An 18,178-nucleotide genomic window follows, 5' to 3' on the forward strand; every position below is an offset into this window, starting at 1 on the left:
ACAGTGCAGAAGGAGGGGCTGGTTTAGCACAGTGGGCTAAACAGCTTGCTTGTAATATAGGAATATAGAACATACTGCAGAAGGAGGCTGTTCGGCCCATCGAGTCTGCACTGACCCACAAGCCCTCACTTCCACACTATCCCTGTAACCCAATAACTCCGCCTAACCTTTTTTGGTCACTAAGGGCAATTTATCATGGCCGATCCACCTAACCTACACATCTTTGGACTGGGAGGAAACTGGAGCACCCGGAAGAAACCCACGCAGACCCGGGGAGAACGTGCAGACTCCGCACAGACCGTGACCCAGCAGAGAATCGAACCTGGGACCCTGGCGCTGTGAAACCACAGTGCTAATCAGTTGTGCTACCGTGCTGTCCATAAGACAGAACCAGGCCAGCAGCGCGGGTTCAATTCCTGTGCCAGCCACCACGAACAGGCGCCAGAATGTGGCGACTAGGGACTTTTCACAGTGACTTAATTGAAGCCTACTTGTGACAAGCTATTATTATTATAGGAGGTCATTCGGCCCATCGGGTCTGCACCGCCCCTTGGAAATATCTTACAAATTAAAAGTTAAATCCTAAAGCATATTAATTGTGCATTTGTAACACAAAATCCATTTTCTATGCCAGGCAGCCAATGGCGATGAAGCAAGTTGCAGCGTGAAAGAGGATGCTGATGCAGAGAATATCGGCTGCAAACTGCAGCAGGGGAAAAAGAAAGGTGAATTACAGAGGGACTGTGCCACCTACTGGCCTCTTAACTGGCGTAACCAGCTGTGTACCTGCCAGTCCTGCATGGTATGTTTGCCTTTTCTGTTGCATGACTTTTTTGTAATGCTCGATTTGATTTGAAGGATACTTTGCTTGTTTTAATTTATCATGTGTCGCAAGTTAAATGCTGGAATATATTTTGAAAAGGCCGACAAAATTCTTTATTGTAATTTATTTAAACGATGGGGATAGACAATCTGTAATAATCTTTATTGGTGTCACAAGTAGGGTTACATTAATACTGCAATGAAGTTAGTGAAAATCCCCTAGTCGCCACGCTACAGCGCATGTTCGGGTACACGGAGGAAGAATTCAGAATGTCCAATTCACCTAACAAGCGCGTCTTTCGAAACTTGTGGAGTGCCCGGAGGAAACCCACGCGGACACGGGGAGAACGTGCAGTCTCCGCACAGACAGTGACCCAAGCCGGGAATCAAACCTGGAACCCTGGCGCTGTGAAGCAACAGTGCTAACCTTGGTTGGGTCACTGTCTGCGGAATCTGCACGTTCTCCCTGTGTTTGTGTGGCTTCCTCTGGGGGCTCCGGTGTCCTCCCACAAGTCCCGAAAGACGTGCTGTTAGGTAGTTTGGACATTCTGAATTCTTTCTCCGGCGCCAGAATGTGGCGACTCGGGGCTTTTCACAGTAACTTCATTGCAGTGTTAATGTAAGCCTACTTGTGACAATAAAGATTATTATTTGTAAGTGAAGTAGCAGCTGTTCAGTGTTTAGTTCTTCTGAAATTCCTGAAGGGTTCCAATCTCCATCTGACTGTTTCCAACAGTTTGATTTCAATTTCCATGGTTCCAGCATGTTGCATGTCTTTTATTTCGGAAACCAGGCTTTGTCCACCAGTTGGTCAGATTTGGGAAGGGAGCCAGTCTGTAAACACAATTCAAGAGCTTATTCATCTAAAAATTAGAACTCTTGCAATGAAAGATCAAAACCTGTTGTTCAGTTTTTGTGTCAGTTGATGTTTAGTCAAAGGCTCCACTGCATTTTGTACCTAGGAACGTTAGTGCAAAGGTGGGAAATTTGGCAGCATTCTCTTTCCTACCTTTCCACCCCCATTCTGAAAGCACAGTAATTAGCGATTGGATTCCTAACAATAGTTGCATTCCAACTAGTGCACACATCCTGCAGTATTGTTTTTTTAATTTTGCTGCAAATGCTTTTATGGAGAAGATTGTTGCTAAGGAACATGCTCGATGGCCTTGTATCTGCAGACAGGTGACTGCCTCAGCTTCATTGACGCAGGGAATGGAAAAATTTGGTCCTTAAAGGAAAATTTAAAGCTTCTGTGAATCAACTTATTGTGGCTGTTTTAAATTGGTGGGGGGAGGGGGAGGTGTTGCTTCTTTAAAAAAAATACCCTATGTCAATTTTGTTCATATCCAAGGAAGGTTTTGGTTAACGGCATGTTGCTGTAAAATATCTTATGACCAGATCTGTGTTTCACGTGGAAGAATTGGTGCTTCTTTTCAGAACCTGTATAAAGATCTAAAAATCTCCTTTCTGTTGGACGAGTTTGATACAGTGTTGGCCTATGAGAATAAAGGCAAAACCGTTGAAGAGACTGACCGAGAGAAATGTGATCCATTGATGACTGCTCTAAGCAACATGAATAGAATCCAACAAGTTGAACTCATTTATGGTAAAAAAAAAAAAAAATTTTTTAAGTGAATCCACTTTTTCTAAAGCAAATTAATTTGAACACCCACATGTTGGGTTAACTCATTGTATGTAATTGTGAGATCACAACCCCCTGTGAAGCAGGATCACAAGATGGGTTAGGTGTAATGTGTTAAATATTTTTTAATAAGTTGCTGGTCAAGCACCATTTCAATTTTTGTACTCCAAACTAGAGCGGAAGATAGTTTTGTTGTGTATAAATAGGGAGTAAGAAATTTATGTTCAGAATCTGGATTCAATATTAAGAATGTGTTTCCATTTTTACTAGATTCCTTGAACTTTTTTTTTCGCCTCATGGCAGACATTAAGACATATCTGCACATTTTCGATCAGTTATTCAAAAACCAACTTGGTACTGCACTTGAGGCTTTTAATGAAGAAAAATTAGATTTAAGCTCAGGATAAAACCACATGAGAAAATAATTCTCCAAATTAGTTTTTTTTTTCCTTTTGGGGAGTGAAATTTAGTGTTTATAGTGATAAAGCTATTAAAATCTGCAGCTTTTGTTTCCTGGGTTTGTGGTAAAAAGCCAGTGTGTGTGGTGTTGCTTAGCACTGTTGCTTCACAGCGCCAGGGACCCAGGTTTGATTCCTGGCTTGGGTCACTGTCTGTGCGGAGTCCGCACGTTCTCCCGTGTCGGTGTGGGTTTCCTCCAGGTGCACCAGTTTCCTCCCACAAGTCCCGAAAGACATGCTGTTAGGTGAATTGGACATTCTGAATTCTCCGTGTACCTGAACAGGTGCTATAGTGTGGCGGCTAGAAGATTTTCACAGTAAGTTCATTGCAGAGTTAATGTAAACCTACTTGTGACAATAATAAAGATTAGTGGGTAGAATGACACACATCATAAAATGAAGTTGTAACAATCACTCAATGTGGGGTCATTTAGTGAACCTTTGTATTTTTTCCCCCCTTATCTAGAATACAATGATTTAAAGTCTGAACTGAAGGATTATCTGAAGAGGTTTGCAGATGAAGGAAAGGTAAGGCTGGATCAGTGTCCGTTTGTTTGGCAACTTCAGGATTTAAATTGAACAAATTTCTGATGTGGAATTGAGCCAATAGACTGGATTCAAAACTGCTGAGTTTATTGATCTTGACTGGGTTAGCACCTCAGTGCGGTGTTGGGGGAGGACGGGTGAATCCACCTAGCTTCCTGCTCTTGACCAAATGTATTGGCTCACCGAGAAGTACGTATGCCAGTGTGTGTGTGTAGTAGCTGTGATTGCTTCCCTCCAAACAATTTGATCTTCAGGCTTATTTGTGAAAGTTTGGGTAAACGAGCACCTTGAGAAAGAAAGATGTGGGAAAAGAAAAACCAGACGTCCAATGCCTATTATGCAAATTGTGGAAGTGATCCAAGTCAGAGCTTTGGGTTTTTCTGCACTGCTGCATTCTCAGCTGCTTCTGTTCCTCCTTGGCTTTTCCTCAGCAAACTCCTTACATCTTTCTTGCCTCTTTGGCAAGCTCAGCAAGTCTTCCTTTGCTTGTTTTTAAAATGTTTCCATTTAAGGGGCAATTTAGTGTGGCCACTCCACCTCTCTTACACACCTTTGGTTTGTGGAGCTGAGGCCCATACGACAGGGAGAATGTGCAAACGTCACGGACAGTGAGCAGATCCAGGATCGAACTTGGGTCTATGGTGCTGTGAGACAGCAGTGCTAACCACTGCACCGCCTTATTTGGTTTTAATTGTAGCCAGAACATCTTCAATGACTTACCACCCTTGTACTGTCATATTGATTTCCTGATTAATCTCTTCTTGCATCCCCCACCCTTCATCATCTATACTACCTGCCATGTGGTTACCTTCACATATCTGCACTGGCATTCAGCCTGATCTTTCGGTGTTATCAGAATGCTAATGATATCTAGTCTAATAGTTTTAGTCTTCCTGCACCTCATCTATGTTCAGCTACTGCCACAAGCTGACCATTGATTTCATCCTCCTCCATGGCCACTGTTTGAGTGAGGCTACAGCAGATTGCATTCAGATTCTATTTTGGCTTGAAACCAAAGCTCAACAGCAAGATTGCTCGCTTCCTCCTCGATTCCATCACTACCCATCACTTCAGCTCATCCAAAACTCTAACCCATCCTATACCAAATTCTGCTCCACCTTCACGCTCATACATAAAAATTTAAAGCCCCTTAATAGCTTTGTCATTCCTCCTACCTTGAACCTCTGTCCCCCTTCTGCACCTACCATCAGCAGCTGTATTTCAGCTAGCGAGGCTCCTCCGAAAATTCCACCTGACCAAATGTTTGGTTAATTTGCCTTTATTTTAGCACTGTTGCCGTGTCTTGGGATGTTTTCCTAAATCACATATGAATAAAAGTTGTGGAGTGGGTGGTCATAGACTGTTCATTCCATTTGGTCCACAAAAAGCCTGTTGGAAATGCTATTTTCACTTAGCTTGCTTTTTGGTTCAAGTTTACTGTGCCTTTATATTGTTCCAGTGCATGAACACTTCACCGCCCAGCAATGTCACTGTCTGAATTCAGCTCCTGTTTGGTGCAAGTGAAAAAAATAGTTTTAATACTCCTTGAGCTCTAGCAAAGGACTTCAGCCAAGATGCTATTGTTACTTGGCATATGTGGAAGCCAGCAACACAATCTTGGCAAACCAAACTATGTCAGTAATTTAAAAAGGAATAGACAACTGTTCCTTCTGTATCCATACGATGCCCTGTTCTAGGCAAGTCAGACAGGATGGCTGCCTATTGCGGATTATATTGGTGGGATCCCAGTGTTCGTAATGATGGCAATAGAATATCTATCCATCCTTTTGTGTAGGCATTTATCAGTGGGTTCACTGTGGGGTGACTTGAGGATTAGGTGTAGACAGTTAAAAAGCCTGATAACTACTGTAGAGGTGAGAATGCAGGTAATACTCAATTAGAAATTACATTAATTAATGCAACAGGCCTTCAGGGGAAAATAAACTTCCTCTGAAGGAAAGCTAATGTTAAATGCTTCATAAGAATGTAATGGTTCTCAGATGCGACTTCCTTGCTGGACAAGATCCACTTTGACCTTTGAGATTTTCCATTTTTGAAGGGTCATTTGGGCACTAATGAATCCTAATACCAAGAAGTGCGTAAGTATGTGTGTGTGAGAGAGAGAGACTGGGAGCGTGAGTGTAACTTTAGCCTTCAAATAATTTAAATTTCTTGCATTAGTGATTGGTATGGGCAAGATTTTACAAGTTGCTGCATAATTGGGTTAGGTAGGAAAAAAAGCAGTCAGTTGCTCCACCTCCCCACCTGCTGGCTGTGCACAGAAACCATAGTGATGGAGAAACCACTACAGGTAAAAGTGGTAGCTCAGCTGAATTCATCTTCTGGATTCTTAGCTTGTTACAGGTGTGATTTTTCACTCAATAGTGGAAATTGAAATGTTTAATGCTGTACTGTGTTTCACAAACAGTTGCACCCTATAAGTCTTTAATGCTGTTTTTATATCCAACAGGTGGTTACAAGTGAAGATATACAACACTTTTTTGAAGAGCTTCAGTCAAAGAAGCGGCGGCGAGTGGATGGAATGCAGTACTTTTGTAGTTAAAGCACAGAATAAAGTAGAGATTACAACCCTAAGTAGAAAACGTTGCTCAGATCTACAAAAAATAAATGGGTTCTCAATAATAGCAATTTAAAATTGACTAGTTGGCCCTGGGGTTTTTTTTTTTTTGCCTCTTATTTCGTAAAGAGTTCCTTTCTGAAGCAGTAGAGAAAATTGTTGAATGTGCAGAAGCATTAGTTAAAATACTGGTACATGTTTTTATGTAGTGAGGATAAAATACTCATGCAGAATTGAGTAAAATAACAGAAATGAGTGGTTTGTACCATATGCGCATACTGCTTTTAAACATAATCTTGTCCATCATCAACTATGGACAAATAGGATATGGACAATTCGATTTCAGTCACCATGACTGGGCATTCCTTGGGCTATCGCTCTGCACTCCCTCCCAAACATCTTGGTAACTCTTGTACGCTTTGACAGATATTGAACAAACAAAATTAGAATTTAAAACTCCTGCCACCTACAGGGACAATAAACTAAATGTGCATTTAGAAATTGTAAATGAAGATTCAGGTTAAGTGGATAAGACCCCCCCCCCCCACCCAATGCGTACAGTGGCAATGCAAGAAGATCTAGCAACCAACAGCTTGCTTACTGTGAACCAGAGACTAAGCTGTTAGAAAACTTATGCTTCTGGTTTGGGCTGCATTAAGTGCTTTAATGTCAAAGAACTGCTTGGTACAGAAAATGTTTCATTTTAAACTAGAAGCTGGTACCCCATTCTACATGTGCTTTATCGACTTTAAAAAGTGGCATCTAGTTATCGTACTACCTTACCTGCAAACATTCAAACCCAGCATTGATGTCAGGTGGAAATCCTGGAACTTCCGGTTTGGTTCCAACCAGAACTATTCTGTATTTAAGCTGAAACTATGTTCTATAAATTGCTTTCTCAGTTAAATGCATTTTGTTTCCACAGCCTGTACAGGTTATAATAGAAACACAGTATTGGTTTTTGCTTTGTCCAATGGCTTTGCTTCATTAAATTCTGTTCAAACATTTTATGCAACTTCTCCAACTTTTGAATCTTGTAAAGTTGACTGGAAGGTCTTAGCTGCTCTAGTGTGTTACTAATGTTCACTAGGGGAGAAGGGAACAGTAAATAAAAACTTTGGTTACTTTTCTACCCGAGTGATTACTTTAAAGCCCCCCTCTCTATATCAGAATATTTGGAAATCAGCCATGCTTGCACTGAGAGTTTGAGTGAGCAAGTGACTAACCTGATGTGGAAGGCCCTTAATAGTTCAGATTTATATGGCACCCTTGGCATTTGCAAGGGGAGGAGGGGGGAGAAAGAAAGAGAGAAAATGGGAAGAGTCTGAACTTCAAGGAATAAGAAAACACTGTACCAAAAAGAGTCAAGAGGAGGTTGGGGTAACCAAAAATGTGGTTCCACTCTTTAAGCAGAAGGAAGAGGAGTGCAAAGTGAATTGGGGAATTGAAATTAATGTAAAGCAGAATACCGGGTAGCACATTGACCTCCTGACTATTTCCTCTTCACCCCAAAGTTGAAAGTGAAGCCGGAGGGAACAGGGCAGAGAGTTAGATGGAGGTTTTAAAACAGCATGATTTTAAAGTTATGGAAGCTAATGTGATGGTTAAGCTCCTACTGTAACAGATCTAAAGTTCAGTTATAGTTGTACAATCTACTTTAGACTTTTCTGCGTATATCAATGATACAGTAACCACAATCTAGAAATCAACAATGGGACCTATGCGTGGTTGTGATTACAAGAGGCTCAGGAACCACACACTCCTGGAAACAGCTTTGGGCATGACTAGGATTTTTGAAAGATGACACACTCTGCAGTATACTGGTTCCAATTTTTTTTTTTTTTTTTTATAAAATCGGGAAATTGGAAATGTTACAATTTAAAAATGAACAAGACATATTCATAGGCCATTTATTTGAAACACCACTTATATGGCAATGTAGAATGTTACATGCTTCCCCCCCCCCCCCCCCCCCAGAAACAGTAGAAAAATAGATCAGATTCTATACAACTGCCATGGTACTTGATGATGAGATGCATCTTACAGAGCAATAACAATCTCATTAAGATGCTAAAATAAAAATAAGTCTCTTTAAAAACACTATATACATTGAAGCATAGTAGAATCTACAAAGGTGGTTATGCAGTTTGTAGAAATCACTTGCATAGGACATTTGATCTAAATTACTGATACTCGAGCCTTTAGCATGGAAGGCACTTTACTGTATCCCAGTAACAGGCTAGATCAGAAGAATCCAAAATACATCATGAAAGGATTATCAACAATGCAAGTTTCAGAAATCTTTTGCTACCAAGCACGATAAAAAACTTATCTTTAAACAGATTCCAATAGTTTATGCAAGTTTTATCATTCAACCAAAATTAAATTGCTAAATAATTGCAATTTAAGAGCATGCAATCAGGGGTGGGGGTGGGTGGGGAGTACACAGCTACAAGTCAGGACAATATAAAATTAGCAGCAGGTCAGGCAGCTTTGAAATGCTGTGCTGTATACTGGGAGTTTCCACAAAGGTTGGTTATCCTATATTTTGTTTGAAACGGTGAGACAATCATCAGTTTAGACAAGATTCCGGGCATAAACATTTAGAATTTTGAAAATAAACCTGCACACGGCAGAAAATGAGCTTAATTTACGTAGCTACTGCTCAACATTCTTTTTTTAAAAATGTCTTCGTTTTGTTTATTTCCAATCGTTGGCTTAAAGTTCCAATAGAATTGCAATAAAATAGAGGTACCTGGAAAAATACACCATACCCAATATAGAAAGCTTCCCAATGTAATTTGAGACAGAAAAAACATCATCATCTTTCCCTGAAAGCAACATCCTTATTCATCATGGGTAATGAAAGAAAATACTTCAGGACAACTCTAAACAATGCAGCATTTTTGAAGTTGAGTCACTGGTGTAATGTCCAAAATGCAGCAGCCAATTCGCATACAAGGTTCCACAAGCAACAATGCAATATGAGCTGGCAAATTCACTCTGAAGCCCCCAAAAAGCCCTGGGAAATTGCACCATGGGAGTAATCAATGAGAGAAAAGTGATGATAGAGGAAAATCTCCTCCCAAGCACAGGTTGTTTCTCTCCAGTGCTTGCAGCGAGTTATCATCAAATGTGGGAGAAAACCAGCCTGTGCTTGGAGATGCAGGAAGTTGAGTGGCATCGCATCACCCTGAACACACCAGAGCAGTGGCCGGGGGAAGGGGGAAAGAGGCCGCGAAGCGTAGAGAACAGTTTTAAATATGCCAATAAAGGAACACTCAGCTAACGAGCCAGGAATACGTGCAAGGAATTCATTAACTCAGTGGCTTTAAGTGAATGTGGGGCCTCTAAACTTAAGGCTGCATACACCCATGAGCTACTGTGGAGGGGAAAATAAGTGGATGCTGTTGTAATGAACTGTTAATTGGATAATACTGAAGTTTTATTTCATAAAGATCTGCATTTGTGTTATCACTACCCAAAGCATTTCACATGCTGCAAATTACTTGCAGTGCAGTGACTGTTAAGAGACAAACATATGCAACCATTTTGCAAATACTACATTTTTGTAGTGCTTATGACCATCTGACATTCCAAAGTGCTTTATAGTCAATTAAATACTTTGGAAATGTTGTCACTGTTTGTAATGAAGGGTAATGAGATAAATGATAAATTAATTCAGCAGAATCTAGAACTAGGGAGCAAAATCCAAAAATTAGAACGCAATCTTTCCAGAGTGAAACTGGCAAAGACTAATGCCCACAAAGTTTGGAATTCTTCCGTAAACAGGAATTGATTAATTTAGATTTAAATCGGAGATGCTGTAAAAAGGTAGTAAACTGACCAGTTTAAAAACTTCCAGCTTTGTGCATATGCGATGGAAATGCATTAGCTGTAACCTCACCAGTCAACCTCACCAGTCGGAGTGTTTAGAGTGGAGGCTTTTTTTATGGGGACAAGTGTGTCATTTAAATTGGGGGGAGAAAAGTTGCTAACTTATGCCTGCTGTCTTGTGCCATTTTTAATATAGTGGTGTCTAGGAAATGAATGCTTTCCTTGTATGTTGAGGGTAGAGGAATTTGTTCAATTCTGCCTCTGTGCGAATCCGAAGATCCTGCACGTCAACACAAATACAGACAGTAATGTTACTACGCCTGGGCGGCATGGTGGCACAATGGTTAGCACTGCTGCCTCACAGCACCAGGGACCCGAGTTCAATTCTGACCTCAGTTGACTGTGCAGTTTGATATTCTCCGTGTCGGAGGTTAGGTGGATTGGCTATGCAAAATTGCCGCATACTGTCCAACGGTTAGGCGGGGTTACGGGGATTGGGCCAGGGCGGTGGTGCTCTTTTGGAGGGTCGGTACAGACTGGATGGACCAAATGGCCTTCTGCACTCTAGGAGATTCTATGAATTCATCACTAAATAAAGGAGTCCGTGAGAATGTAAATGGAGACCCTGAAAACCAACGGGTAGCTCCCCAAAAATAAAAAGTAGCTCAAGAAAAGCCCTCAGTGTTTGGGGGGGGGGGGGGGTTAAAACCTCTGGCCAGGTCACCAGGGCGAACTCCCCTGCTGCTCTTCGAAATTGTGCCTTGGGATCTTTTATGTCCATTTGAGAAAATAAAGAAGGCCTCTGTTTAACGTCTCACCCAGAACACTTCAGTACTGCAGTGGAGTGTTACCTTATCACCCAGAACACTTCAGTACTGCAGTGGAGTGTTACCGTAAAAGTTTAATGCTCAGTCTCAGAGAGTGGAAATTGAACCCACACCTTCTGACTCAGATGAGTGTTCGAGCACAGCTAAAGTACACTGAAGTAGCTCATCAGCTAGAACAAGCTCATGAGAACACGTTTCTGGATGAAATTTTGGAATCTTCATGATTACATTCCAGCTCCTCACTACCAGATCATTTTCATTCCAGTACCACTGTAAAGACAGATGATGAGATTGCATAGTAGCAGTGATTAGATCAGTTTTTGTCCCACCAGTGCTTTATATTTTCCTGTCGCCTCCCAATTTACTTCTAATCCTCATCATCCATGCAAACAAAAAAAAAACAAATACTGAACGGGAAGGACATGAAAAAAACCTAACACTGTGCACAACTGTCATTTACTATGGATCAGAAGTAATAAAATGTAAAAGCTAGCACAATCAAATTAAAACTAATACACTAAGTAGTGCATCAGCTGCATCAAGCTGAGAGGTTTAAAGTTTCTATATGCAATTTTTTGAATCTGCACACTTGTTACAATTACAATCTACGTACTTTTACCTTGCCTCCAGGATTAGTGTAACAGCGTTATCCTCTTCAAACTAACTATGCAAGTATGTGAAAGTCGAGAATAACATTGGATCTTACACTCACCTAGGAATTGAGCCCATAGCTCACTACATGCTAGGTAACAAGAAAGCCCCTCAGTTAAGTGAGCTACGTAGCCTGAAAAAATGTGCAATACGTAAAGTCTACTTGGATGCAACCAGGAAAAATACAGGAATTTAAAAATCATACCGTACAGCTCGCATTCTAGCTTTTTCATCAAATGTGGTTGATTGTTTCCAATACTTTAAAGTACACCATTTCAGAGACCAACATTTGTCAACCCATCCAGAAATCGGAGAAGCAGCTAATCAAATGATGAGGAAAAAGGCCAAAAAGGTTTCATGTATCCCACCACAGATCAATAACCAAGCAAAAGACATGTCAGTAGCTTTGGATGGAACTCCCAGCTACTACATCTGTGTTGCTAGTATTTCTGTCTTTGGGATTCAGCTTCTCACCATATATTAAAACATTAATCTTATAAACCGATTGTCACAGCAATCTGATTGTCCCAAGGTTAAGACTACTGATTCAGATTGACTAGGATCTGTGCTCGCTCAATACAGGCAGGTGGCCAGTAGAATACAGACACCCTTCTCTTGCACATGTATTCCAATGCCAACAATATACTTTAGAAGAATACCGTCCCTTCTATTAAATTATAAACTTTCTCAAAAATGAGAAAATACAACAATGCGTATCAGAGTACTCTTCAGATGTACAGCTCGCAATTAAACATCACACAGCCTTAATTCAATACGCAAAAAACATAGGTTTTCTTTTAAACAAACCTGTAAAAAGGAGGCAACAGATCAAGCATTTTTTTTTCAAAATGGTAAACTCGATTAAGCAGACTAAACATTAGAAAGAATGGCAATACTGGTTCAAGACCTGGTCTCCCAAGATACAACAAAAGTCATAGAAAACTATTTAAAAACAGTTCAGTTTAAGGTAGAAATGTTATGTACAAAATATTATGAAAGCAAAGTTAATAATGGAGTCATCTGCTGAAAAGGTAGACTAGATTATGGTCATCATTAGAGGGCAGATTTTTTGTATGGCAGATCAGGTCTGCTTGGTGACCTCCTTTCCCGGCTTAATGTATCTTCCCGATTGTTCTGAATGCTTCTGTGCAGCTGAGCACTGACCCTAGGCTCCAGCATGTCACCATCGGATGACCTTCTGTTGCAGCTGGCTTCATGGTTCTCAGAGTTGCAGGACACACCCATAGCTCGACTGGCTGTTAGGCCATAAGTCAGATCGGTCTCCATTAAGCCCCTACTTCTAGTATGCAGAGAACCTCCACTAGATTCCTGTAACAACGCCAAGTCCAACCTGTGCGGAGGCTGTTCCAAGAAATCAAAGTATGGTGGATCACTGGATCTAGGCTGATGAACTTCAGGAGGCAGGAAATATTCTCTCCTTGGTTCGTCAGGTTTATTTGAAGTTTCATTGCAAAGTGAGGTCATCTTGAAGCCTGCTGCTGCTGGCCGACTGTGACTGTACAAATCTGGGCCTAAGTATGTTCCCTGTGGAGGAGCAGGTGTCCGTCTACTTGTTCCTGGAGTGCATGATCGGTAAGCTGTACTGGAAGAGAAGTCATACAGATCTGGGTACTCCAGGAGGCCTTCCCGAGATTCCACTTTCAGCTCACTAGGTTTCCTCCTTGTACTGTGTACATGTCTGTTGTGTATATACAGAGCAGGGCGTGGAAATGATGCAGAATCTAAAACCATTTGGTTTACTTCAGCATTTAAAGTCAATTCTGGGAATCTTCGATCCCTCAGTGATAGGTTACTCAAGGATGTCACACCCATTGCGATGTCTGGCATTTGCTCATTTAAGGTACCTTCAGTATTCTAGAAGAATTTTTAAAAAGACATTTATTAAAATGGCACATATCGAACAATTGTTTTCCAGCTCTACAGATTTTTAAAACAAGCAACAAAGCCTACCAATGTTGAGCTAATTTGTCATACATTTACCAACACAGTATTTTAAATAAATGAGATTAAATCTTAATTAAAAAAACTTTCATTTAAGTAGCTCGGTGGAACAGTGGTTAACACTGCTGCCTCACAGCGCCAGGGATACGGATTCAATTCTAGCCTTGCGTGATTGTCGGTGTGGAGTTTGCACAATCACCCCATGCTGCGTGGGTTTCCTCGGAGTGCTCCAGTTTCCTCCCAGAGTCCAAACATGTGCACGTTAGGTAGATTGGCCAAGCTAATTCACCCGGGGATGTGCGGGTTAAGTGGTGATACAAGATTTGGTGGTGGTGGTGGTGAAGAGCCTGGTTAGGGTGCTCTTTCAGAATGTTGGTACAGACTTCTGGTGGCAGCCATGGAGTAGGTCACACATTTGACAGAGTGTTGGTACAGACTTGATGGGCTGAATATCCTCCTTCTGCATTATAGGGGATTCTATTATTCTATCAGTTGAATAAAAGGCAAAAAGCAAAGGACAGCTAAGAATTCTTAGCAGATCCAAAGTAGGGAGTCCTCAAGCACAACATGTGTTTACTTCCCTACTTTTACAATCAAACTTTATGGCTGGACTGGCATATCAGTATTCTCTACAGATTCAAACCACAAGTGCTTTTTTTTTTGTTTAGAAAAGAAAATCCATTGTGCCCAATTCTGCAGTGGGGTGGGATCTTTTACTTAAAGTAAAATAGGGACCTTGCTCATAAGTTAACTTGATGCTCAATGCATTTCTCTCAAACGCCCCAGAAAATTTAGTTTGCCCCCAGCGTATGAACGTATGAAGGAAAAGGTTTATTTTTTTTTTAACGTTGATCAAGCAGGCAGGCAGTTTCACTTCCTGGGAACACAGGATGAACAGTCTATGCAGAAGTGAAAGAACCATATTTTTGGTATTACTGAATTTACAGAAAATAGTAGAATTGGCGCTCGACTGCAATGCATGTTCCCATGGAGAAACACTCTACACTGAGGACCAAGACATCAAAATCAGCCCTGAATTCACAATTTATTGATATAAAAATTCATGAAAAATTAACAATTTGGTAGTTAGCATTGGAAAATGCAACATATTTTATTTAAGTATACCAGTACACTACAAAACACACTAAAATGTTTAGTTTTGCCTAGTTGACGAATGTGATATAAAATAGTTACTTTAGAGTTACTAGTTAATGTAATGTAGAAATAAGCCACTTTGATTTTTGCAGTTAGGGACAAAGGAATTTGAGACCGCATGGAAAAAGCAGGAAGAGGTGTGTCTATGAGGGTGATGCTTCATTGATAGGGGCCAGAGAAAGGGATTGGAAGTGAGCCAATCAGAATAGATCGAACAGGTCAGGAGGGACCTAGGCTGACCTATGTCCGTCGAGTATGTGAAACTTGATACCATTTGAACTGATTTTGCAGAGATCCCTTTGTCTGGTAGTTCAGTCGTTTTCTGGAGTGTAAGAGGCAGGACGTCCTGTTACATTCTGTAAGATGATTAAGCTTGCAAGCTAAATAAATAACTTCTGTTTACGTGCAAATCCGTCTCAACTTTTATTGAGGCCAGACTGACAGAGAAAGAAAATAGGAGATCAACATTTGGTGCTGAAAACCGGGATTTCTCTGGGCGATCCTGTTCCAACTGCGAAATCAGAATTAGACTGATTATGAACAGGGCAGCACGGTAGCCTTGTGGATAGCACAATTGCTTCACAGCTCCAGGGTCCCAGGTTCGATTCCAGCTTGGGTCACTGTCTGTGCGGAGTCTGCACATCCTCCCCGTGTGTGCGTGGGTTTCCTCCGGGTGCTCCGGTTTCCTCCCACAGTCCAAAGATGTGCAGGTTAGGTGGATTGGCCATGATAAATTGCCCTTAGTGTCCAAAATTGCTCTTAGTGTTGGGTGGGGTTACTGGGTTATGGGGTTACTGGGTTATGGGGATAGGGTGGCGGTGTTGACCTTGGGTAGGGTGCTCTTTCCAAGAGCCGGTGCAGACTCGATGGGCCGAATGGCCTCCTTCTGCACTGTAAATTCTATGATTCTATGAGGACGGGAACAAAGGGCCCTCAATGTAGAAATGGAAAACGACCAGCATTGATTGTTCCCCTCTTCTTATCGTCTGATTAGTCTGGTCACTCGCGGTTGGCACAGAAAGACCGCCTCGACGAAATCACAGGTCAGTCTGGGGATTAGCACTTTAATTGATGGGATTTCATATTGTTGTTTCGGCTTGGGTTAGGGTTTTGGGCTGATGTGACTTTAAATAATAAAGGTTCAGTCTATTATTGGGGTTCAGAGGCTGATGTGACTTTAAATAATAAAGGTTCAGTCTATTATCGGGGTTCAGAGGCTGATGTGACTTAAATAAATGGGGGTTCAGTCCAGTATAACTGTTTTTAAATCTGAAGATGGTTCAACTCTATGTGTGAGTGTTTTAAATATATAGTTGATTAAGCTAAAATTGTCTCCTTGGACTGTAAAGTTCCGAGGTCTAGTTGAGATTGTGAGGTTGAAGCAGAAGTCTCTCAAAGGGTTAACAGCAGCAGGCGGAGTTGAAAACAGACAGTGCTTCTCACTCAGGCCTTGAGATAACAGTCTGCAGTGTAATCGGATACCTTTCCTTTGAGTCAGTGAACACCAGCAAAGTTACGTTTTGAATTAATTAAAGGAAACCAGTGGGTTTCTCCACCTCTTTGATAAAAGTTATTATTTTCGAAAGCAATTGATTGAAATTGCCAGAATCTTAAGTTTTACTTACTTGAAATAAGGTTTAACTCATTTTATCTGGAGATTAATAGAAACTTAAAGAAGATCATGGACACCATTTTAAAAAGTGTAAATCTGGAAATTATAGTTGATTTTGCTAATACTTATGTGTATGTAAAAGAAAAAAAACTTGTTAAAAGAAAAATTGTTAAGATAAAGAAATAATTAAGTTGTAAATGTTATACAAGTTTGTGTTAAGCAAATTGTAAATTTAGTTCTGAGTTGAGATCAGAGCTAAGCTTGCAAGTTGCAGTAATTCAATTTGAATTTTCAAACATTTTTAAGTTTTAAAAAAAAAAAGAGAGCAAATAGAGAAAAGAAGGACACAGATCTTGAATGCGTTGAATAGCACATTTCAAAGGCCCATAAATCTTTCTGTTATCTTAGACCTAAAACCTAGGAAGATTGATTAGCCATAGGAATGTCTGGGGCGTTTTAATGAAATCTACCGGGGGCAGTCAGGCGATTTGCTGTATCAAAATGGTCAGAATTCCCCTCAATACTGTGCTATGTTAATGCATTGCCTACCACCTTCTGTGGTTACTGCTGTGAAATGTAATAACATGAATTGGACAGAGAACGACCCTTCCCAGATGGCAAGGGCAGTCAGATTTTACTGGAAGGAGGGTGTAGGCCAAGAAGGAGGCTCAGTTACAAAGGTTAAGACTGAGTATGTAATGAAAAAGGATGATCTGCGATCCCAACAAGCGGCAGAAATGGTAGTTTACCAGCAGGAGCTCCAATATAGTGACTTTGGGTGGGTGGATCAGCGAAGAGGAGGATGAGACAACAGTGCTATATTTCTATCACCCCCCAGTGGTGGACGTTAGACATTGAACAGCCACTATCACTGCATCACGTTACCCTGGCCTATGACAGAACTGGACGAAACAGGGAGTTGGAGGACAAATACTGGCCATTACTTGAGACCGAATGGCCAGTCAAGGTTACAGCCACAGTCACGGGAAAAGAAGGTACAGCCTGATGTTAGAAGGTACAGCCGATTTTGTTACAATATCACCACATTTATGGCCACAGTCAGCTTCGGTAAGCCCTCATATTACACGTCAGGTCCATGACCAGTACCATGCCAGGGATATGGGGCGAATGGTCAGCATCTTACCGCAGCTCGTCAGAATAGGTATGAGATATACCTTTTGAACAATCCACGTCTGACATTTAAATACTGTACCACTATCAATCCAGCCTGTTTTCTTAGTGGTCCCCCTGTCCATGAAGACGCACCTGGCCACGACTGTTTAGCCTTGATTCAGGAAACTACCACAATAAGGGGCGATTTGAGTGACATTTCGTCAGAACAACCTGACATGATTATGTGTGGTCAAATATCCCACCGGGGTTTAGTTAATGACCTACTGCAGGCCCTCCTTCTGCCAGCGCAGATTTCCGTTATTAAATGCGCTGCCCACACGAATGGTACAACCCCAGTTGACGTTGGTAATGAACGAGCAGATCGTGCAGCGCGCACAGCCGCGCAAATTCAGCAAGTGATGGTGCCTAAAATGTTAAGTCAGACTAAACGATCTACTATGAATGTGTCTGCTTCTGACAAGCCAATGCCAACCATCCAAGACGTCATAAGGTTACAGGAGGACGCTCCTGAGAGTGATAAACAAATGTGGAAACGGTTAGGTTGTACATATGATTCTGTTTCCTCTTTATGGACCACGCCTGCACATCAGACTTGTATGTCTGATGTGCTGGCTTTATGGGTCATCGAATGTGTACACTTTGCAACTCATTGTGGGGCTCGGGGGACTAGTGATTTGTTGCTGGACACTTGGTGGCACCCTCAAATGCAGGGGTTGGCCCAAAGTATCAGTAATCGGTGTTTGATTTGTCAGCAATATAACACCGGAAAAGGTATCCCTTGTGGGAAGGGGCAAACCCCGTTGCCCAGTGGTCCCTTTGAGACGCTCCAAATGGATTACATTGAGTTGGAAAGGTGTCAATGTTATAAATATGTTTTGGTCATTGTGGATGTGTTCAGCAGATGGGTTGAGGCGTATCCGACTATCTATAGTAAAGCTTCTACTGTGGTTAAAG

The 18,178-nt window shown here is 41.3% G+C and overlaps 2 protein-coding genes across 5 annotated transcripts in view; one reads left to right on the top strand and one right to left on the bottom strand.

Moving 5' to 3' along the window:
* ubr7 (ubiquitin protein ligase E3 component n-recognin 7) overlaps positions 1–7,176 on the top strand; it is a 33,459-nt gene extending 26,283 nt beyond the window's left edge. Inside the window, exons 8-11 of the mRNA XM_072492537.1 lie at positions 635–802; positions 2,260–2,428; positions 3,389–3,450; positions 5,939–7,176. Of these exons, the coding sequence (XP_072348638.1) occupies positions 635–802; positions 2,260–2,428; positions 3,389–3,450; positions 5,939–6,031 (492 nt within the window). The 3' untranslated portion in view covers positions 6,032–7,176. The remainder of the gene's footprint in view (positions 1–634; positions 803–2,259; positions 2,429–3,388; positions 3,451–5,938) is intronic.
* The window catches only part of btbd7 (BTB (POZ) domain containing 7), a 94,235-nt gene continuing 77,416 nt past the window's right edge, over positions 1,360–18,178 (bottom strand). For 3 of the 4 annotated variants that reach the window (XM_072492485.1, XM_072492493.1, XM_072492503.1), the window contains one exon: positions 8,696–13,236. In XM_072492485.1, the coding sequence (XP_072348586.1) occupies positions 12,415–13,236 (822 nt within the window). In that variant the 3' untranslated portion in view covers positions 8,696–12,414. Of the gene's footprint in view, positions 1,657–8,695; positions 13,237–18,178 lie in introns of those variants that run through there. The other variant, XM_072492513.1, reaches the window with a different exon arrangement.

The sequence above is a fragment of the Scyliorhinus torazame genome, chromosome 2 (assembly GCF_047496885.1).
Source record: "Scyliorhinus torazame isolate Kashiwa2021f chromosome 2, sScyTor2.1, whole genome shotgun sequence".
Classification (NCBI taxonomy): domain Eukaryota; kingdom Metazoa; phylum Chordata; class Chondrichthyes; order Carcharhiniformes; family Scyliorhinidae; genus Scyliorhinus; species Scyliorhinus torazame.